We start from the raw sequence: 24,757 nt of genomic DNA, 5'->3' as shown, positions 1-24,757 counted from the left end.
AAATACACATGTATGCATTACACAAACAATGTCTGCAGGCTGTATACAAGAGCTTCTTAATTTTAATAAAGGATCGGACCCTTTTTTTAAATGTTCGCCTAAAATGACATACCTAAATCTAACTGCTTTTAGCTCAGGACCTGAAGCAAGGATATGCATATTCTTGATAGCATTTGAAAGGAAACTGAAGTTTGTGGAAATGTGAAATTAATGTAGGAGAATATAACACATTAGATCTGGTAAAAGATAATGCAAACAAAAATACATGTGTTTCAAAAGGGTTCAAACTGTAGAACCCAGTTCCTACATTTGAATATAAAAATAGATTTTACCAAACAAAACTAAGTTAAACTTTTTCTCTGGGACCCTCAGGATGACAAATCAGAGCAAGATTACTGAATGTAAGTACATTATTTACCTTCAGAGATGTATCAAACCAGTTACCGTGATAAGTTAGTTGTGCATTCTCCTCAAACAATAGCATTGTCTTTTTTCACTGTAATTGCTACTGTAAATTGGACAGTGCAGGTAGATTAACAATAATTTACCTTTCTGCCCATATAAGACATGTCTATGTCCTGGAAAATTAGCTGTTACTTACAATGTCATTCTAGTCACATTAGCAACAACCGTCCCGGTATAGGGCCATCGATCCTGTAGATCCTTACTGTGTGTGTGTGCGTACATTAGAGGCTTTTTGCAGTCTAATCTAAGTCTGTCAGAGTGACTGACTGACTGACACTTCACATAAACACTTTGTATATACAGGTTCAACCTTTTCCCTGTCAGCAACTAATAGGATGGAGAACACAACCATTTAAGGAGAAACACAGAAACACACACACACTCACTCTCATGGGACGGAGAGCACATGCAGACACGCAGCATACACAAACACTTCACAATGTCTTACACACAGCCAAGACACAAACACGCAATACCAGGTTATTTGATGTATGCTGTACATTACAAAGCACACTTATTGAATTTCCAAATCTCCTCAAATATCACTTTCTCATGCGATTTAAATAAGAGACTCATGTAAAAATATAGCAATGGAACACAAACAGAATTCCAATACAAAGGACAATCATGTCATCGGAAAACGGTAAGTGCTATCCGGTATCCTTGGGACGTGCCTACCATAAACCCTAACACCAACCACATTCAATTTAACCTTCAATGTTGTAGGGACATCCAAGGATCCCGGATAACACGGACCATCGGAAAACCCAACAAGACTCCATTTTGTTCTAGTCTCCTTTAAAACAATGAGTGGGAAACTGATTCAGTGTTGAGGGTTACATTATCAGAAAAGGCACTTCACTATGCCAAACTCTCTCAGCAGGCCTGGGCGATGTCAAAATAATTTGGAAGCTCCTAAACACAGCCAACATCAAGAAACGTTTGCATCCCAGGACAAAATAGGATAGATCAAATGAACAGGGGCAAAACAGTGGTAACCGACCTGACAAAAGCCAAATATAACATGTGCCTTTTTCACTTCAGACATGCATTTAATAATGTGTGCACTGTACATGACTGGCCCCTTGATTTGCATGATGTTTCAGTATTCTGAAAACCTTACTTTTTGCTTTCTCATCCGTACAGAGAGGAGTTTGGATTACTGTGAATACTAAATCCTCCAAATCCTTCAAATCACTCCATTGTTTGACGTGAGGGAAAGCAAAACAACTAGTGAAGGACCATAGACATGAGCACTGCCTTGTTTAAACATGGGACGAAATACTGTAGTTTGGTTTCAGCATTGCTATAATAACAATAAATAGTAATAATATAGTGAGAAAGATCATACCTTTCAAACCCAAATCAGTAGAAGGGTTACCGAGTTAGAATATGTTGATAGAGCAAGAGAAAACGGATTTTGCAGAGGAAGGCAATACAGTAGCAGAAGAAGGCAAAACATCATCACTGACAAGAGCGTCCCTCTTTCAGAGTCGGTTTGAAGTGCAGTGTGAGATCTCCCCATAGCATTCCAGCACAACAACACATCCTGTAAAATACAGCTGACACACATTGGAAATTAACACATGAACATTACTCATTTGGGATATACCCACAATAACAGGACACAAATGATATGGGCACTGTGTATTTCAAATTCCAAGGGACATCTATAGTGATTCAATGACGGCAACAAAAGCACATGTAAAACATTTTTTTTAAAGGATCAGTCAATAGACAACATGAGGAGACCGAGAAAGGGAAGGACGTATATTAGGTAAACCCCTGCCAGAGAATGAACTCTATACTCCCATCTCCCCAGCCCAGACCAGCTACTGACTCCTCAGCCGTAAGTACAGCTGACTTGACAGCTCATGTCAGGGAGAGATTGTTTAAGAGAAGGATGGCGGGATGGAGGAGGGGATGGAGGGATGGAGGACAGTTATTGATATGGTTGAGTCCTTGAGTGCAGCGGTATTCGTCCTTTAGTGACAGTGCCTTATTGCCTGGACATTCATCACGGTTCTAATAAAGCTACAGGAGGAGAGTAGATGAAACACTGAGCATGTTTGCCTGGCTACTGGAGGTCTGAGGGGTATACTACAAAGCAGGATCAATGAGTTAGCCAGCTAACTTGCCTAAATATTCTTAAATAACTTAATATTTTTTTTGAAAGATAAGCTTGGAATGGGTGTGGTCTTATATACTCAACAAACAAAACATATATCTAAGTTAAGCTTTCTTAATGACCCAGAAAATCAATAGTTATTTCTGGTTAGTCATTGATCCTCCTTTGTAGTATACCCCTCTGGACCTCTATAAACTGTACTAGAGTACGAGTGCTGGATGATCTAGGATCAGTTTTGCCTTTTAGATGATCATGAATAAGATTATATGGACTTCGGGATCAGGACTCCTATTCTCAGACACTTTATGAATACTGTATTTGATGTGAATGTGTCCCAGACAGTACCAGAATAATCCTGTTTTTCTTCCTCATCTCTGTAGCTTGGGTGCTGATTGGACAGGTGATGGGATGCGGTGCAAACCAGATGTGACCAGGGGGATAAGGTGATCATCTTGACCAGGGTTGGGGAGTAATTGATTACATAAAAAAATATAAAAATAAATACCAAATCAGTTACATTACCAGCAAAAATATTGTAATCAGATTACAGATACTTATGAAAAACTAGATGATTACTTCTTGGATGGATTTCAGAAAGGATGTTTACACAAAAAAATATTTCTCTTCTCAAAGACATTCAATTCAGCATTGAAAAAGGTTTACATTTGGTCCACCTGAGTGAGTCTGACCACAAGTCAGAGGCCACTATGATGATACATATGTAATAGATCAGTTTTGTCTTCTAATGCCTCTTAATGGGAAAGTAATACAACCAAAAAAATACTGAAATTAAATCAGATTACGTTAACTCAAGATTGGGTAATCAAAATATTATGTTTTTTTCCCCACAAAAAGGCTTTATTACAGACAGAAATACTCCTCAGTTTCATCAGCTGTCCGGGTGGCTGGTCTCAGACCATCCCGTAGGTGAAGAAGCCGGATGTGGAGGTTCTGGGCTGGCATAGTTACACGTGGTCTGCGGTTGTGAGGCCGGTTGGACGTACTGACAAATGGTCTAGAACGACATTGGAGGCGGCTTATGGTAGAGAAATTAACATTCAATTCTCTGGCAACAGCTCTGTTGGACATTCCTGTATTCAGCATGCCAATTGCACGCTCCCTCAAAACGTGCATCTGTGGCTTGTATTGTGTGTATTGTATTGCCTTTTATTGACCCCTGAACAAGGTGCACCTGTGTAATGATCATGCTATTTAATCAGCTTCTCGATATGCCACACCTGTCAGGTGGATGGATTATTTTGGCAAATAAGAAATGCTCACTAACAGGATGTAAACAAATTTGTGCACAGAATTTGAGAGAAATAAGCTTTTTGTGCACATGGAGCATTTCTGTGATCTTTAATTTCAGCTCATGAAACATGGGACCAACACTTTATAGATGCGGTAAAGAGATCAATGGTACGCAGACTGTGGGAGCTGGAAGAAGCATGCCGGATTGGCCCACATTCAACAAATCTGATCTAACAAAGTGGATATTCGTCAAATCCGTCATGATTTATTTATTGTAACTGGACCAATTTGAAAATATTTGGTTACTTTTGCTGCATAACATTTAGAAGTTATCCCTTTTCAGGTTTAGAAGTGACTGCTAAATGCTAACTCCTGTTCGTACAAGCTGGTAGCATAGCTAGCATACAGAAATAGGTGGTGGTATTCAAAGTCATTTTAAACTGTAATGCAGTTGATTGGTGACGATGTCATAAACATGTAATGGGGTTGACCTCCAAACAATAACTATACTCCAATTTTTAACTCAACATAGTATGAAATACACACATAAAACAATAGCCTAAAAACGTAGGAAACTTTTTCTGGGGGGCAATGAAGAGATCCTGGATCTTTCCCCCATGCGTTTCCATGGCATTTCCATTGTTCGAGTTAGATTTCTCTCTTTACCGTATGCATCTCTAATCTCTCGGTCAGAGGAATAGCTCCTCTAGGACCCACACTACAATCACAATGGAAAACTATTACAGGATTGACTATTGAATCTCAATGTGACTGCTACGGAAGACAGCAAAGATGAGCTGAGTTGAACTCAGAGTTCAGCTGTGCAGAGAACAGGTCAATGCATTAATAACATTGCAATATTATAACAATGTAGCTAATAAGCCGACTTGCATGTTTCATTTACAGTTCACAATGGGAGTATGTAACTTTCCATCAAGGTCATCAGAATGATACACTGTTTAATCTAGAAACCACAAGTTGCAACAATGTAATGTCATGAGTGCATCCCTTTGAATCGCTCCATGAAGTGGTTGTGTACAGGAGAATGTTGCTTTTTGACAACCACATTTTTTTTAAAGTATTTAATTGGTGTGTTAATTGTTTTTGAGAGACTTACCACAACCAACGAATCATTTCCTCATCCTCGTTGTGCAGTACAGGGGGTCTGAAAAAACATGAAGAAATGCTCCAAAAAACACCCAAATATGTCCTTTTATAAACGGAAAAGCTCTCAGTATAGTGATGCAGGTCTTTAGATGTTGTACACATGAAATTGTGTCATTCCGAACTTTATCCACAACGATATATTCAATTTTGTTGCTACTTGAGCGATACCTTTCCGTCCATTATAGAAGCAGGCTACACAGTGAGGGGGAAAACAGCTCGAGGACGTATTTGGGTGTTTTAGAGCATTTGTTCATGTTTTTTCAGAGCCCACGTACTGCACAAAAAGGATGAGGAAGTGATTCACTGGTTGGGGTAAGTTTTTCAAAAACAAGTGAAATTGCTATAAAAAAAAATAATAATAGTACCCTTCTATAACATGTCATTTACATCAAAAAAAGAGATTTGGTTGTAAAAAAAAAGCGAACTTCTCCTTTGAGATTTTCCATACGTTTTGTAGAATTTCAGCCAATAGTTTTGAAAGTAGCATTCACAAGCAAAAACGGGTCCCTGATAATTGTGCACAAAGTCATCACGTCATTGTGCTTGAGGCTCTGTGGCGCGTGCCCAAAAAGGGTAAAAAAAGAACTCTGGTGTTTATATGGTGTGGACCTCATTGGACAATACTGGGCCGACCTAATCCTGCCTCCCACTTTAACTTTGCAACCTCAATTGACAATATTCCGCCTGCCAATCAACATTGTCCATCACAATTGGTTGTTGCAGGTCAGTTCCCGACTTCCTGTAGTTGCATGCATGGTCTCAGACTAGTATGGCAAACGAGCAAGTGAATGTGATAACGTAATTTTATACAATGGAAAAGTTAGTTATATGTTTGCATCAAATGTCCTACTACCTTGAAAGTTGTGTATTGATTATATATAGCAGTTGCCTATGCAATGAATGATGATCTCTGGCAATCAACTGCAGTGTTGGATTACTCCATATCATATAATACCTGTGTGAACATTTATATGGACAAAAGGTGGACACATGGAATTACTTGATTTGTATGGATGGTCAACAACAGAAAAGTAGGCCGATATTTTGCTTCAGTATGCATTTCTCGAACACATCAATATGTGTGTTGTGTCATGATAGGCGATGGCTGGTAAAAACCTTATAGCATACTTTGCAATATATTCCAAAATTGACCAGCGACACAATTTAGGAGCTAAACGTTGTCAGCGCAGTTTCTGATTGGGTTGACAATTATTTTCTAAATATATTTGTGTGGCTACAACGCAATCTTTAGCGCACAACATTTTCTGTTTTGTAGAGAAATGTATTGAAAAAGAGAAATTAAGTTTCTACCAGGGTCTAATAGCTCTAACTTCTAATATCGGATGCATTCTAACTTCTGATGTATGGATTTGATCGACGTGTTCAATATATTTTCGCTGCTATCAAAATAGCTAACGGTAAGCGCATGCAGCCACTCAACACACTTGCACATTCACTACATGACGGGAACGAGCGCATAATCTCATGACATAAATTAAAGCAGGTTATAATGCAAGGATTCTGTGGCTTTTTTCGCTGAGAGAGGACTGTGTAGATCGTTTATTATGCATGTGTGAGCCATACATTGACACGTCGAGTCCAAAACGTGAAGTTTAAAAAAAACAACGAGGTAGGCTAGTTTTTTAAAGGCTATATGCACTCAAACATGCCATTATTTTGTGTTTTGCACTCAGAATTATAGCCTAGCCTATCAAAGTGCTAGGCTCTGATGACCCATTAAAATCCTGTCTCTGGACGGCCGTGGGCAGGGACCACAGGAATTTATCAGACGTGATCCCTCCTCCTCTCTGTGGTTCCAGTCCTGCTGTTACATCACTGCATGTGTGTGCATCAGACCTGCCAAAGTACCGGACAGACAACGCCACCCTGTCACACCTTCTGTAGGCTACATGCGCCAAGCAACCCGCAAAAACCGCTCAGTTGCTTTACTGAAACCGTTTCATAACCTAATATTTCCCATGTGTGGTTACAAGTTAAATATGAATGACTCATTCTTCTACATTGAAACTACACTGCGTGCACAATTATTAGGCAAGTGAGTATTCTGATCTTATCATTGTTTCTATTCACATTTTCGAACTCCAAACCATATAAACTTGAATGCTTATTGGATTTAATCATTTTCAGGTGATACGTATTTGTGTAATGAGGGAGGGTGTGGCGAAAGTGAATAACACCTTATATCAAGGTGTGCATAATTATTAGGCAGCCTCATTACCTCAGGTAAAATGGGCCAAAAATAAATTTAACTGACTCTGAAAAGCCAAAAATGTAAAATGCCTTTCAGACGGATGCGACACTCTTTAAATAGCTAAACTATTGAGGTGTGTCCACCGGACATTCAAACGTTTTGTTGCGAATAGTCAACTGGGGCGCAAAAAACTTATGGGGAAGAATAGGCGCAAATTAACTGCAAAAGACTTCCGTCAAACTACCAGGAACCCATTATCCTCCAGTGTCACCGTATTCCAGAACTGCAACCTACCTGGAGTGTTCAGAAGTACAAGGTGTCAAGTGCTCAGAGACATGGCCAAGGTCAAGAAGACTAAAACAAGACCACCACTGAATAAGATTCACAAGTTGAAGCATCAAGATTTCAGGTATTTCTCTGCCCAGACAGATTTTTCAAAGGTTTTATACAGATGAAATGAAAGTGACTCTTGATGGACCAAATGGATGGGCCCGTGGCTGGATCAGTAATGGACACAGGGCACCACTTTGAGTCAGGTGCCAGCAAGGTGAAGGAGGGGTACTGGTATGGACTGCTATCATTGAGGATGAGGTAGTTGGACCTTTTCGGGTTGAAGATGGACTGAAACTCAACTCCCAAACCTACTGCCAGTTTCTGGAAGATTCTTTCATCAAACAGTGGTACAGGAAGAAGTCCTCAGCATTCCAGAAGGCCATGATCTTTATGCAGGACAATGCTCCATCACATGCATCCAAGTACTCCACTGCTTGGCTAGCCAGCAAGGGCCTCAAAGATGCCTGAATAATGACCTGGCCCCCTTCCTCACCTGACTTAAATCCTATTGAGAACTTGTAGGCCCTTCTCAAATGTGAGATTTACAGTGATGGAAGACAATACACCTTTTTGAACAGCATTTGGGAGGCTGTGGTTGCTGCTTCAGCGAAAAGTGATCGTGAACAGATCAAGAAACTGACAGACTATGGATGGAAGGCTCATGGCAGTTATTGAAAATAAGGGTGGCTATATTGGTCACTGAATATTTTTGAAAGGCCAAAAATGTTATATAATTGTCATTTTGTGTTACTTATCTGTTACACTTACTCAAAATTGAGAATAAACAAGTGAGTTGAGATAAATTATTTGTGTAATTTAGTTGCCTAATAATTGTGCACACATATTTCCCTGAGAAAGACAAAACTCACTTTTCCTTTGTTAAACATTCAGGTTTGAGGTTCAATAACATTTTGGATTGACTGAGAGCATCGTGTTTGTTCAACAATAAAATGAATCCTGAGGAATACAATTTGCCTAATAATTGTGCACGCAGTGTAATGTCAATCTTTTCATTTCATCCCATGTTGAAATTTCTGGCAATTTTAGCAAAGTCACATTATGAGTGATTCATCAAAAAAAGACCATGATTTTGGGGACTTTCACGAAATGTAATCCATAGAATAGTCCTTTGTAGGCAGGATGGTTGATGATATATATATATCTGACATTTGAATCTAAAAGTATTATTAAGAAATAATTAATCAAAGTTGGCATATTTATGCCATTTTGGCATTACCCAGGCCTCAAGACTGCATAATGTTTCATCTGTAGATGCTACAACTAAAATGTATTATCATATGAAGCTTTAAAACTTGCTCTGCAATGAGAAGTTTTTTTTATTACATTTTTATTTATGAACATTGAAAAATATAAAACATGAATATTGAAAATATACCATTGTTGATTTGGCAAACTTTTCAATATATTGTTGAACATAATATACTCTACAGGCATATGAAAGTTCCAGAATGGGATCTCCGCTAGTTTTAAAATTAGGGCCCATTTTATAGAGTAATTTGCATTGTAACCAATCACAGCCCTCCATTTACTTGTCTCATTGAACATTCTACCAATCACCAGCAGCTGGAAGACCATTTAAAATCCATTTTCACATTCACTCTGATGGTAATGCTTACAAATTGGATCATAACTCTAAAAGTAGCAGAGATCCCACTCTGGAACTTTGATATGCCCGTACAGCAGGGATCATCAACTAGATTCAGCTGTGAGCTGATTATTTCTTGAGCTGATGATTGGCGGGCCGGAACATAATTACAAATAATTTGTAGACTGCAAATTGACCGCAAGAAACCCAAACAGATATGTTTGACTAAAACGTAATAATTTTAAACCTTGCTCACATTTGTATACGATCACGTGTCTCTCTATTAGGCATAGGAATACTTGGTAACAGATTCTTAAATTAAAATCACAAAGAGCTGATTTCCTGGTGCTTTTACAGTCTTACGTCCAACAATGAAATTAAAAAAAGCTAAATCTTGAGGGGCCAAATCAAACCACTTGCGGGCAGATGCCACCAGTTGGGGAACCCTGCCGTAGAATATATTGTGTTTAACAATATATATTTTTTAAATTGCCAAATCTAAAATAGATTTATTTTATAAGTTATTGAAATCAAAATACTACTCATATTACAGAGCAAGAGGTAAAGCTTCATACGACACCAATGTTTGCTTTGTAGCACCTACAGATGGAGTCTGATTAATCAGGCTGTAATACACAATTCATTGGTATATACAGCCTGAAAGTAATCCCTGCAAAATCGTGTAAACGTTCCTTAGAAGACAGAATGTTGAATAAATGACATTTAAACTTACTCTACTGGTTGGTCGTCTGTGTGGTTCATCTGTTCGAAATTTGAGACAAAATATCCACAGGAAAGTATTTTTTTTACCCAACTATTTAGACTCCAGTCCATAATGTTTCATCTGTAGTAGTCTGATTAATCAGGCTGTAATACATAATTAATACACAATTCATTTATGACATATTTATCCAAAATATGGCAATTTTTATCAATTATTTCTCAATTATGCAATGAGATACAAATGTCAAATATATGTCAACAATTCTTGCTGCAAATGACTATACTATGGATTACATTTCATGAAAACCCCCAAAATCATGGTATTTTTTTTGTCTGGGATTCATGAGGAATCACTTATGTATGTAGGATGAATGTGTCATCTTCCATGCGGCAGGAGCTAGCAGCAGCAAGTCTTCTCGTCCTGTTATCTTTTCGTGATCAGGGTAAAATTGGAAATGACATTTTCCTGGTCTAGATTTTAATATAAATATAGATGAACATTGTTGCCTATATATGCACGACACACACTGCAGTGAACAAATAGTTTACAATATTGCAAACAATGCAACGACTTACCAGGATGACAGTCGGTAAACACGGCCAAGGCTGAAAAAATTATGGGTAAGGTCCACCAGTGACTCGGTTCCAGTATTCTCCGCATGTCAAAATACTCATCGAGAGCAACAAGAAGGCAACGGGTGACAAAGTTTGAGGTCTACAAAATTACATAAACTTGATTGTTGAAAACAGACGTTAGCACATAGGACGCAAACCCAACTACAGTGTCAGACGGAGTGTAGTTTGATGGCAATTCACTTGAAGCCAATTAAGCATCTGTTTCAAGGAATATCTATGGCTGTGAACCGCAGAAAAATAGTTTTGTCACAGTCGGCCACATGCATCCAAGCTTCCTTTCTACATTCCCAAAGTGAATCCTATAGGTGAAAGTCAACGAGCCCGACTCAATTTCGTCAACTTGAGGGGGAAAAAATGGTCGAAGAATAGGCTACTGATTATGTTCGTCCATTCAGCGGTGACCCGCGGCGCCACTTATGAATGTAGAGAGAATGTTGCAAAGGCAGTGCTGGAAGCGTTCCATCACAGACTTTCTAAACGTACTGAACTGTCTTTGGTTCCATTCTTCCATCCAGGAAGTAGCGGTGTGCATGTGAGTGTTCTGGCGGACGGTTTAGAATAGAGCGAGCTGCATGGGGCGGGAGGTAAAATCTGAGCTCAGGACGCTGGATCCTAGCGCCGAAGTAAAGCTGTAGCGCTCTAAAAAGCCTACAGCAGCACCAACGCATTGTGTCAAGTTTTTATATTTCACTACAACATAAAACAGGCTAAAGTTGAGTAGGAAATTATATAAATCTACTTTAACAATCATATGCCTGTTTTGGATCATTTCGATTATGTCCAAAAATTGCTTGTTGTCTATGCTACATATCCATAACGGACATGGGGTTGTCAATAGTTTTGAATAATCAAAAGAAAAACGTTATTTATGGATATCTTTGGCTTTAGGCTAGAATCTGAGCACAGTACTTATTTATTCCACCTACTAATGTGTGCTACTTGTAGACTGTTTACCCAGGCAGCCCATTCTCAGTGGGGTATAGTACTTAAGTTAAAATACTTTAAAGTACTAATAGTTTTTTGGGGGTATCTGTACTTTACATTTATATGTTTGACTACTTTTACTTTTACTTCACTACATTCCTTTAAGAAAATATTGTACTTTTTTCTCCATACATTTTCCTTGACACCCAAAAGTACTCGTTACATTTTGAATGCTTAGCAGGACTGGAAAATGGTCAAATTCACGCACTTATCAACAGAACATCCCTGGTCATTCCTACAGCTTCTGATCTGGTGAACTCACTAAACACACATGCTTCGTTTGTAAATTATGTCTGAATATTGGAGTGTGCCCCTAGCTATCCGTGAATTAAAAAAAACATGAAAATGGTGCAGTCTTATTTACATAATATAAGGAATTTGAAATGGTTTATACTTTTACTTTTCATACTTAAGTATATTTTAGCAATTACATTTACTTTTGATACTTAAGTATATTTTAAACCAAATACTTTTAGACTTTTACTCAAGTAGAAGTTTCCTGGGTGACTTTCACTTTTACTTGAGTCATTTTCTATTAAGGTATCTTTACTTTTACTCAATTATTATGACAATTAGGTACTTTTTCCACCACTGCCATGTCTGCTATTTTTTTCACTACATGTTTTTTGACCAATCGGATCAGCTCTGAAAAATATCTGATGTGAAAAGATCTGATGTGATTGCTCAAATGACCAATTAGTGTAAAAAAAAGAATTGGGCTGCCTGTGTAAACACAGCCAACTAAACACACCAAAATGTAGGTCTACTGAATAATGTGCAAACTTTGCCCACTAGAGGGAGAATTTATAACAGCTAAACCAGAAGCCATTGGAATGGATGATACACATACTACTGTAGAAGAGAACTATTACATCTCTTGTCAACCCTCAACCAGGAAAGACTGGCATGCAGGTGATGTAAAGCCATAGCAAGAGAGTTTTTTCAATAACAATTTATGATCAATAACATCAAAGGCTGCACTGAAATCTAACAATACAGCTCCAGCTATCATCTTATTATCCATTTATTTGAACCAATCATCAGTCATCTTTGTTAGTGCAGTACAAGTTGAGTACCCTTCTCTATATACATGCTGAAAGTCAGTGGTTAACTTGTTCTCTGACAAATAGCATTGTATTTGGTCAGACACAATTCTCTCCATCAGTTCACTAAGAGCAGGCAGCAAACTGATTGGGCGGCTGTTAGAGCCAGCAGAGGATGCTTTACTATTTTTAGGCTGTGGAATTACTTTAGATCCTTCCATGCCTGTGGACACACACACTCCTTTAGGCTTTGTTTAATGATATCGCAAATAGGGTTGGCAATACAGCCTGCTACCATTGTCAATAGTTTCCCATCAAGGTTGTCTATACCTGGTGGCTTATCATTATTGGTGGATAATAGGTTTTCCACCTCTCCCACACTAACTTGACCAAATTCAAAACAGCAATGCTTCTCTTTCATTATTATATATTTTTGTTCAAAAATATGATGGTTCACCTTTCAATGTTGTCATTTCACTTCTGAGTCATTCCACTTTACTAGTGAAATAGTAATTGAACTGATTGGCAATATCAAACATTTTTTTTAAATAAATAACTCGTCAACTTCAATGAACGATGGAGATGAATTGGGTTTTCTGCCCATTATATAATTTAAGGTACTCCAAAGTCTTTTCCCATTGTATTTTGGGTCATTTATCTTGGTTTGGTATTATAATTTATTCTTCTTTGTTATGTTTAGTCACAACATTTCTCAATTTACAGATTGTCGACCAATCAGCTGAGCAGCCTGACTTGTTTGCCCCCTCTTTTGCATAATTTCTTTGAACCACACAATTGTTCAGTTCATCTCAATCCAGAGGGCTCTAACAGTTCTCACAGTTCTTTTCTTAACAGGTGCATACTTGTCAATTATTGGCATGAATCATTTTACAAATACTTCCAGTGCTGCATCTGAAATCACAAAAGAGTCCTGATAATTGTTTTGTATGATCTCTTATAAATTACCTTTGGCGGTTTGGCTTTCGTTGTTATTGCCACAATGTTATGGTCAATACAGCCAATGGGAACTGATATTGCTTTGGAGGAAAGCTCTGCAAACATTAGTGAAGATATGATAAATACAAGTGGATGTCACAGATCCAACACAACAGCCTTGTCTCAGGCTAGTAAGTTGGTGGTTTGAAGATATCCCTCTAGTGGTGTGGGTGCTGTGCTTTGGCAAGGTGGATGGGGTTATATCCCGCCTGGTTGGCCCTGTCCGGGGGTATTATCGGATGGGGCCACAGTGTCTCCCGACCCCTCCTGTATCAGCCTCCAGTATTTATGCTGCAATAGTTTACGTGTCGGGGGCTAGGGTCAGTCTGTTATGTCTGGAGTTTTTATCCTGTCTTATCCGGTGTCCTGTGTGAATTTAAGTATGCTCCCCCTAATTCTCTCTCTCTCCCTCTCCCTCCCCTCCCAGAGGACCTGAGCCCTGGGACCATGCCTCAGGACTACCTGGCCTGATGACTCCTTGCTGTCCCCAGTCCACCTGGTCGTGCTGCTGCTCCAGTTTCAACTGTTCTGCCTGCGGCTATGGAACCCTGACCTGTTCACCGGACATGCTACCTTGTCCCAGACCTGCTGTTTTCGACTCTCTCTCTCTATCGCACCTGCTGTCTCTAACTCTGAATGATCGGCTATGAAAAGCCAACTGACATTTACTCCTGAGATGCTGACCTGTTGCACCCTCTACAACTACTGTGATTATTATTATTATTTGACCCTGCTGGTCATCTATGAACATTAGAACATCTTGGCCGTGTACTGTTATAATCTCCACCCGACACAGCCAGAAGAGGACTGGCCACCCCTCAGAGCCTGGTTCCTCTCTAGGTTTCTTCCTAGGTTCCTGCCTTTCTAGGGAGTTTTACCTAGCCACAGTGCTAGTACATCTGCATTGCTCGCTGTTTGGGGTTTTAGGCTGGGTTTCTGTATAGCACTTTGTGACATCGCCTGATATAAAAAGGGCTTTATAAATACATTCGATTGATTGATTGATGGTTGAGAGATAACCTGGGTCATATTACAGGCATTTGTCACAGTTAGAAGTTTCCTCTTAAGAGGACAGCAAGTTGCTAAAGCGTCAATACAGGATTAAGATTGAATCCTACTACACCAGCTCTGATGCTCATCGGATGTGGCAGGGCTTGATAACTATTATGGACTACAAAGGGAAACCCAGGTGCGAGCTGCCCAGTGACGTGAGCCTACCAGATGAGCTAAAGGCCTTTTATGCTCGCTTCGAGGCAAGCAACACTGAAGCATGCACGAGAGCACCAGCTGTTCTGGATGACTGTATGATAACGCTCTTGGTAGCCGATGAGAGCAAGACCTTTAAACTGGTCAACATTCACAAAGCCGCAGGGCCAGATGGATTACCAGGACGTGTACTCAAAGCATGCACGGACCAACTGGCAAGTGTCTTCACTGACATTTTCAACCTCTCCCTGACTGAGTCTGTAATACCTACATGTTTCAAGCAGACCACCATAGTCCCTGTGCCAAAGGAAGCGAAGGTAACCTGCTTAAATGATTACCGCCCCGTAGCATTTATGTCGGTAGCCATGAAGTGCTTTGAAAGGCTGGTCATGGCTCACATCAACAGCATCCTCCCGGATACCCTAGACCCACTCAGATTCGCATACCGCCCCAACAGATCCACAGATGATGCAATCTCAATCGCACTCCACACTGCCCTTTCCCACCTGGACAAAGGGAACACCTATGTGAGAATGCTGTTCATTGACTACAGCTCAGCGTTCAACATTATAGTGCCCACGAAGCTCATCACTAAGCTAAGGACCCTGGGACTAAACACCTCCCTCTGCATCTGGATCCTGGACTTCCTGACGGGCCGCCCCCTGGTGGTAAGGGTAGGCAACAACATGTCTGCCATGCTAATCCTCAACACTGGGGCCCCTCAGGGGTGTATACTTAGTCCCCTCCTGTACTCCCTGTTCACCCACGACTGCGTGGCCAAACACGAGTCCAACACCATCATTAAGTTTGCTGATGACACAACAATGGTAGGCCTGATCACCGACAACGATGAGACAGCCTATAGGGAGGACGTCAGAGAACTGGCAGTGTGGTGCCATGACAACAACCATAGCTTTCACCTCGATTCCCCTGGTCAGTCTATGTCATTGGAAAAGCAGGTGTTCTTATTGTTTTGTATACTCAGTGTATATGTGATGTTGGGCTGAAGCTACTGACCAGGAAGCTTGGCTCTCTCACTCCTCCCAGGCTTTTGGGAGGGAAGGTGGACAATGAACTTGTTGTACCGGATGTATGTCCGCACGCTCTCTGGCAGCTTTCATAGGTGGGCAAGGTTTTTTCCGACTCTTGCACACAGCTTCAGAGAAGTCCTTGTTGAGGAAGATGTTGGTTCCTCTCAAGTTCTTGGTTCTCTCCAGAACAAACATCTTGTTCTTGAACTTTAGGAACTTGACCACTATCGACGTAGGTCTGTTACCTGGGCTCGTTACAGGTTTTCCAGACCTGTAGGCGCACTCAACCTCAATCTTCCTGTGATTGATCTGCAGCCTTTTGTGATAATTTTTCTCAACTTTCTTAGGACACTGCCCCAGGTCTCATATTGAGACTCTGGTGTGCCATCCACAACGATGTTGTTGTTCCTGCATTGTCCCTCTCCCCCCCAGTCATCTGTAATAATGTTTCACAGACAGTGCTGATGTTATCTCATGTAGACTTACAGTTTGTTTTCATCATGCTGCAAGTCTTTTTCATCCACCTCACCCGGGGAGAACTGCAAACTGTTCTTAAGGTCTTGTACCTCTCTGGTCAGATCGTCCATTCTTTTGTTAGTTGAGTCCACCAGTATTTGGACACGTTATTGAAGCTATTTTCTTGTTGCTATAACAATTGCTTGTAGACATCTTATTGTTGATTTAAAAGATGACACACCTGTGACAGCGAGACATTGTCCTCTCCATTACTCCAACCTTCTTTGGGCGGCATGATGGTAGCTGGTGAATGCTGATACTTCACACAATTCCAGCCAGCACAGCTCTCAGGAATGATGGAAACACCAACAAATAGCAGGGATTTAAACAGCTTACAAGCCTGGCTAGCTTGATAGCTAGCAGTTAGACTAGCAGCTTCGCCAAGCATCAGATCTTCAGAATTCAGGGTTAGGCACTGTAAGGGGTACGTAACCGGTGGCAGGGAAGTCAGACGCAGGAGAGCAGAACTTGGTAATAGCCGGAGCAGTTTAATAGCAAAACCAACGGGATAAAAATAACAAGATATGGGTACAAAAACCCGTCGCGCACCAATCAACACGTGCACAAGCACTTACAATAAACAATCCCACACAAAGACATGGGGGGAACAGAGGGTTAAATACACAACAAGTGGTTGAGGGAATTGAAACCAGGTGTGAGGAAAAATAAGACAAAACACATGGAAAATGAAAAGTGGATCGATGATGGCTAGAAGACCGGCGACGCCGACCGCCGAGCGCCGCCCGAACAAGGAGAGGACCCGACTTCGGCGGAAGTCGTGACAGGCACATAGTAGGGGTCGCAGCAACTGAGTCTAACCTCGTCGCGGGATCCAAAACAGTTAGGCTACTATCCATTTTTCTTTCAATAATAGTTTTAAGAAACTTTCAGAAACAACAAACCCAGTTCACTCTTGTTCCCACGTTCAGCATGCGTCACACTCTATGTAAATGTGTAAAAATTGTGTGTTTGTAATTTAGCTGATTGTCAAAATAGTGAGCTTATGGCTACAGCGGTAACAATAAGGCCAGGATAATTCATATTGTTGGTTGAACAGATGCACACTCATTTTCCAAATGTGTATATTTAGAACAAAGTGATCACATGCATAATATGTTTGGCTTCCATCAGAGCAAGTATTATTCTGCCGTCTGTGTCATCTAGTTTGCATAGTAATGCCGTTTGAAATCTTGATATTCATTCCAAAATCAGTTAAATCATTGATATCACAATTCATTTACACAGTGCAATGCACTTGACCCTGCTGTCTTGCCTGACATGGTCCACACTGTCCTCAATACCAAATTCCTATGGGGATTGATGAATACTAGGTAATTCAAACAGACCTCATTCGTTGTATTACTATACACATAATCATCATTCCTACTATACTGTTACATCTTGTAGAGAGAGCGTATTGTTTCATGGTGGTGCTTTTGTGCTTTTTCCCACCCACCCAGAACCCATTATGAATATGACCCTCAGGAGACCCCATAGTGTGATGGTCCCTTCCTTTCCCAGACTCCCACTGTCAGAGCTGTGAATGGAATACTTTAGCAGCAATTATCACCCTGACTATAATCAGGTATGAGTAGGTATTGATCAGAGGTCTGTGAGGCACCGTGTGACACACCCCAACTCCACAGCACCACAGACAGAGGCTGTGTCCCAATTGGCACCATATTTCCTACATAGTGCACTACTTTTGACCAGTGCCCATAGGGAATAGGGTGTAATTTGGGACGCATCCACAGAGACAGAAAAGGTGGAAATCAGCAGGGGTCTGGGAGTACGTATCCAGCTGGACATTTAATTTGAGGAATCCGATTAAATTCCTCATTTAATTACCCTGTTCTCAGCGGGGCTGTTGAGGACTGTCACAAGGGCCCTCTGCTTTTAATGTGGGCCATCTGCCTCCTCCTTTATTAAAAGCATGCCTCCGTGCCTCGGCTCTCACACGGTACGGCTTCCTCACTCTGCCTCCCAGGCCCTCTTCTCCAAAGCCTGCATCTCACACACACGGTTTCCTCAGTCTGCTTCTCATCCTCTCTCTTCTCCTTACACTCCTCTGCCTTTGTCTGCCTCTCGTGTCTTCCTCTCCTCTCACACAGCCTCCTCAGGTCCTCCTCTCTTCTCACACTCATCCAAAGGTGGAACACCACACCAACACAAACACCATGTGTAGGCAATGACCCATTGCCCTTAGACTGCCTCCTAGGTCCTGCTCTAAAAGCCTGCCTCACACACGGCTTCCTCAGCACGCATCTCCTCATATTCCTCCAGGTTTGTTGGACCACCACACAACATAACACCACTTGTAGCCACTGACCCAGAGCCCTGTAATCCTGTGGGGGACTGTGCTGAGGGATCTAGTGTAATCCTATAAGGACCCATAACGATCCCGCTCTGGGGTACAGTAGGCTACTACAGTAAGCTACCCAGCCCAGTCAGCCAGCCCGCAACCCTGTCTGGGAAAATGTTCTGAACCACTTAGCTAACACCTTGAAGATCAAAGGGGCAATTTCAGGATGCAACTCTGAACTGGTTTGAGGTCCAGTTCATGATCCTGTGATATGGTTTGTGAGGCTTCTGTAATAATATGCCACATACATTGTGTATATGGTCCTGATTCAAACCCTGCCACTTATACTGTACATCCCCCTGTGATCTTTGAATCCCAGCCTTGTTTTATCTGTGGACTTCTCTTCTCCTTCTCTTCTCTCCCCTATGCCTGCTTCCAGGGGCGCCGTATGGGGGGGGGGGGGGGGGGGGGGGGGGGGGGGAGAAACTTAGGATGATTCTATGGGTCTGTGACTGACAGGGGCCCTAAAAAATTATTAGAACATTAGGTCAATTTTTTTCGATATTCAATTATTAACCTATCATCATTAATATAATATTTTATTTACAATGTACTAATAAAACTAAAGGTTTATTTTTCTTTTCTTGTTTTTGGCAAAAGTAAACATCCAGAGAGCCTCTGCATTGCCCCCCTACTTTTGCACCACTAACATGAGTTACTTAATATCTTCACAGTGTTTACATTTCGCTCCTTTTTTAGCCGACATTTAATCAATGCAGGCAAACTTTTAGCAAGCAGTTCATACTAAATCAGTTGTCCCTGCCCCTGCCTGGTGCCAGGCCCTCCAGATACAGCTTCAGGCTCAGCAGCCCTGTCTCCTCGTACCCATCCCCTGAACCAGCCCTACTCCCAACTGAAGGAGGTGAGCAGCATTGTGTTGAATGACATGTCAGTTGGCATAATTGCAGGTACACTTAGGAAAAATCTCACTTGACATAGTTGCAGCCAATATCAGAGCCTTAAAGCTGGATGGGAGTCCCTCCTGTCTTAGGCAACACTGATTGCTACGCAAATGGATGTTGCACCTCAATTTAGCATGGAACACAGCCGCTAGAGGAAAAGGAAGAGATTCCATGGTGAGACCTCTCAAGAGGAGACAGCTCAGGACAGTGCAGCAACGGTGTTTCGGAACACAGTGTTTTTTACTGCTATGGACATCATAAGTGACTTGGACACTAGGTTCCACACCACTGCAAAAATTGTAGAATAATTTTCAGCTGTTCTGAAAGTTGGGCCGATTAGTGAGGATAAAGTCCCTTTTGTGTAGCAACCACTGATCACAAAGTATTCCAGAGATCTTACACCTGAGTTTCAAAAGGAAGTAAGACATCTGAACACTGTATATGCTGCCACTTTCCCACCTAACTTGTCCCCTCTTGGTCTCCTGAATGCAATTTGTAAAATGCAGCTGCAAAGCATTTTTGGAGAAGTGTGCATTGCTTTACGTATATTTTGCACACTGCCTGTGACTGTTGCTAGTGGCGAGAGAGCTTTCAGTAAGCTAAAAGTAATAAAAAACTATTTGAGGTCCACTATGTCCCAGGACAGGCTTTGCAGTCTTGCCATGCTGTCCATTGAAAGTCAGTTAGCCAGAAAGCTGGACTTCAAAGACTTGATCAGTGACTTTTCTAGCATGAAGGCTCGGCGCTGGGCTCTTGGTGAGTAAGGCTGAGTAAGGGCCAGTGATAACTGTTAAATGGCATCGCTATGGATATTGGATCACTACACACATGATGCCCACAGGCTGAGAACAAGACTGAGAACAGACTGAGAACAAGATATATCTCAAAGTAATGGCTGGATTGCCATAATATTTGTTGTGCACAATCAAGACCCCAAGTGGAAGAATCCTATTGATTTGTTGACCACTTGACCTTTCCTCTAGCGCCACCATCAGGCCTTTTCATTTCCATTTTGTTTTCCATTTTTCATTTCCGCTTTTACAGCTGCTTATTTTCTAGTTGGTAGGTATACTTAGTTCAAAATCTACTGCTGATTTTATTATTTTGTTTGTTATATCATTCTATAGATGATAATGTTCATTTATTTTAATTGAAGAGGCTAATGTATATTTAAATTATATGTATTTAAGTTATTCATTCATGTTAAGACAATTTTCCATTCAAGAATTTTAACATTAAAATTACATTTGGACTGTAAAAGATGACCTTTAGCACATTTCTTATAGAGGGTATCAGTTTTGCATCAAGTAGTGAGTTCTATTGTATGCAGAATGTTGCATGCATGTCTGCACAGTGTTATATTTTCACAGCTCACTGTCAGTAAATATCATACAGTAACTATTGGACTACAAGAGAGTTGCAAGCCTGCAAAGGTAGAGTTATTTAAAGCTTTGAATGGGTCGATTGGGTTCTGAAGGTGTGTGGTTACAGCAATTGCGCAGGGTTGGTGTGGCCTGTGGTGGTGGGGGCCAATGTGATATCTTTTCATGGGGCCCAAAATCCCTGGCGGCGCCCCTGCCTGTTTCTGCCTCTCTAAGACTGGGTGCCAATGATCAAGTTTTTACATCAGTGCTGGGGGAGTTGAAGAATAATAGTGAAGACATCAAAACTATGAAAAAACAAATATGGAATCATGTAGTAACCAAAAAGTGTTAAACAAATCTAAATATATTTTATATTTGAGATTCTTTAAAGTAGCCACCCTTTGCCTTGATGACAGCTTTGCACACTCTTGGCATTCTCTCAACCAGCTTCATGAGGTAATCACCTGGAATACAATTCAATTAACAGGTGTGCCTTGTTAAAAGTTATTTTGTAGAATTTATTTCCTTCTTGATGCTTTTGAGCCAATCAGTTATGTTGTGACAAGGTAGGGGAGGTATACAGAAGATAGCCCGATTTGGTAAAGATCAAGTCCATATTATGGCAAGAACAGCTCAAATAAGCAAAGAGAAACAACAGTCCATCATTACTTTAAGACATGAAGGTCAGTCAATTCAGGAAAATTTCAAGAACTTTGAAAGTTTCTTCAAGTGCAGTCGCAAAAACCGTCAAGCGCTATGATGACACTGGCTCTGACGAGGACCGCCACAGGAAAGGAAGACCCAGAGTTACCTCTACTACAGAGAATAAGTTCATTGGAGTTAACTGCAGATTGCAGCCCAAATAAATGCTTCACAGAGTTCAAGTAACAGACACATCTCAACATCAACTGTTCGGAGGACTACATGAATCAGGCCTCCATGGTTGAAATTCTGCAAAGAACCACTACTAAAGGACACCGATAAGAAGAAGAGACTTGCTTGGGCCAAGAAACACGAGCAATGGACATTTGACCATTTGAAATTAGAATTCTGCAGCGATACGCCATCCCTTCTGGTTTGTGCTTAGTGGGATTATCATTTGTTTTTCAACAGGACAATGACACAAAACACACCTACAGTCTGTGTAAGGGCTATTGGACCAAGGAGTGATGGAGTGCTGCATCAATTGACCTGGGATGGTTTGGGATGAGTTGGACCGCAGAGTGAAGGAAAAGCAGCCAACAAGTGCTCAGCGTATGTGGGAACTCTTTCAAGACTGTTGGAAAAGCATTCCTCATGAAGCTGGCTGAGAGAATGCCAAGAGTGTGCAAAGCTGTCATCAAGGCAAAGGGTGGCTACTTTGAAGAATCTCAAATATAAAATATATTTGGATTTGTTTAACACTTTTTTGGATTCCATATATGTTATTTCATAGTTTTGATGTCTTCACTATTAGTCTACAATGTAGAAAATAGTAAAAAGAAAGAAAAACCCTTAAATGAGTAGGTGTGTCAAAACTTTTGACAGGTACTGTATAGTATGTCTTTATTATTCTTTTTTACAATTTCAAGTTGACGGTTTTTACATAATGTACGACTGCGTGCATCAATTATGTACCATTTATTCAGGCTATGGGTAAATGTTGCTTTGAAAATGTTTTCACATTTGTATCCTATTTCTTCCAAACTTTCAGCATACATGTCTTCCAACATATGTCAGGTAGACATACACTGAGAGTACAAACATTAGGAACACCTGCTCTTTCCATGACATAGGTAAAAGCTATGATCCCTTATTGATGTCACTTGTTAAATCCACTTAAATCAGTGTAGATAAAGGGGAGGAGATAGATTAAAGAAGGATTTTTATTCCTTGAGACAATTGAGAGATGGATTCAGAGGGTGAATGGGCAAGACAAAATATTTAAGTGCCTTTGAACAAGATATGATAGTAGGTGCCAGAAGCACCAGTTTGAGTGTGTGAAGAACTACAATGCTGCTGAGTTTTTCAATCTCAACAGTTTCCCGTGTGTATCAAGAATGGTCCACCATCCAAAGGACATCCAGCCAACTTGACACAACTATGGGAGGCATTGGCCAGCATCCCTGGGGAAAGCTTTTGACACCTTGTAGAGTCCGTGCCCTGACGAACTGAGGCTGTTCTGAGGGCAAAAGGGAGTGCAACTCAATATTAGTTGTTTTGCAATATACTACATTGTATATACTACTCACACACTTGGTTTGTATTGCTTATTTGAAATATTTACCTGAATTCCTTACCACCCCACAAAATTTGTCACTACTGAAACATAGTGAAAAAGCTGCAATAAAGTTAGAACCATGCACAGTAGTGATCCTTTTCACTAACATTCTATTACAATATCATTTTAGAAATATTATAACCTATACCATTAATTCAGGCTATGACTATATATCATTTATCTGATTCACTCAATCCTTAGCATTATTTACCGGAGGGCTATATTCTATCCCTAACGTTCTCAAAATATATTCACGTTTCTATATTTTGTGTGTATGCGTGTGTGTGTATGCGTGTGTGCATGCCTGTGTGTCTGAGTTCCGTGCTCCAGGTCTATGAATGACCATCATGTCTGTTAGCCTACATGGGACATCATGTTTCATGTTATGCTGGACTCTGGATGCTGGATTCTGTCCATCACAACATTACTGTGTCCAGATAGTGATTTCTTCTTTCACATTCATAGTGTGTAGCACTCGTTATTGTCCAGGGTTTCTTCATTCGGAGTTCCTTCATTAAATTCTCAGTGTGCAGAGATTCTTCTGATTTGTCATTTGTGATATGTTTTATTGTACCACAGTTAGGGTTAAATAGCTACTGGTAATTTACCAAAGCTACGGAATCTTCTGTAATTTTGGTAATTAACACAACATCTAAGTCAATCTATGGTATCTTTGGTAATTTATACTTGAATAACTTTTTATATGTATTAATATATAGTACGTTTATATACTGTATGTGTCCATATTGTCCATGAGTCTAATTATACTCAACAAAAGTATAAATGCAACATGTAATAATTTCAACAATTTTACTGAGTTACAGTTCATATAAGGCAAGCAGTCAGTTAAAATAAAATCATTAGGCCCTAATCTATGGATTTCACGTGACTGGGCAGGGACGCATCCACGGGTCCCACCCACTGGGGAGTCAGGCCCAGCCAATCAGAATACGTTTTTCCCACAAAAGGGCTTTATTACAGACAGAAATACTCCTCAGTTTTATCAGTTGTCCGGGTGGCTGGTCTCAGACGATCCCGGAAGGTGAAGAAGCTGTATGTGGGGGTCCTGGGCTGGCATGGTTACACGTGGTCTGCGTTTGTGAGGCCGGTTGGACGTACTGCCAAATTCTCTAAAACGACGTTGGAGGCTGCTTATGGTATAAAAATTAACATTCAATTATCTGGCAACAGCTCTGGTGGACATTCCTCCAGTCAGCATGCCAAATGCATGCTCCCTCAAAACTTGAGACATCTGTAGCATTGTGTTGTGTGACCAAAATGCACATTTTAGAGTGGCCTTTTATTGTCCCCAGCACAAGGTGTACCTGTGTAATGATCATGCTGTTTAATCAGCTTCTTGATATGCCACACCTTTCAGGTGGATGGATTATCTTGGCAAAGGAGAAATGCTCACAAACAGGGATGTAAACAAATTTGTGCACAACATTTGAGAGAAATTATTTTTGTGCTTATGGAACATTTCTGGGATCTTTTATTTCAGCTCGTGAAACATGTTGCATTTATATTTTTGTTCAGTAGAAAAAAAAAAATCAACAGTGGCATTATTTTCAA

General features: G+C 40.6%; 1 protein-coding gene across 2 annotated transcripts in view; it reads right to left on the bottom strand.

Annotated features, from left to right (window-relative positions):
- ca16b (carbonic anhydrase XVI b) overlaps nucleotides 1–11,105 on the bottom strand; it is a 298,762-nt gene extending 287,657 nt beyond the window's left edge. The window contains exon 1 of one of the 2 annotated variants that reach the window (XM_029775887.1): nucleotides 10,462–11,105. In XM_029775887.1, coding sequence (XP_029631747.1) covers nucleotides 10,462–10,546 — 85 coding nt within the window. In that variant the 5' untranslated portion in view covers nucleotides 10,547–11,105. Of the gene's footprint in view, nucleotides 1–4,961; nucleotides 5,020–10,461 lie in introns of those variants that run through there. The other variant, XM_029775888.1, reaches the window with a different exon arrangement.
- Nucleotides 11,106–24,757: the final 13,652 nt, after the last annotated feature.

The sequence above is a fragment of the Salmo trutta genome, chromosome 14, assembly GCF_901001165.1.
Source record: "Salmo trutta chromosome 14, fSalTru1.1, whole genome shotgun sequence".
NCBI classification, from domain to species: Eukaryota; Metazoa; Chordata; class Actinopteri; order Salmoniformes; family Salmonidae; genus Salmo; species Salmo trutta.
The sequence above is the reverse complement of the archived record's forward strand: the minus strand, read 5'-3'. Positions and strand labels throughout refer to the sequence as shown.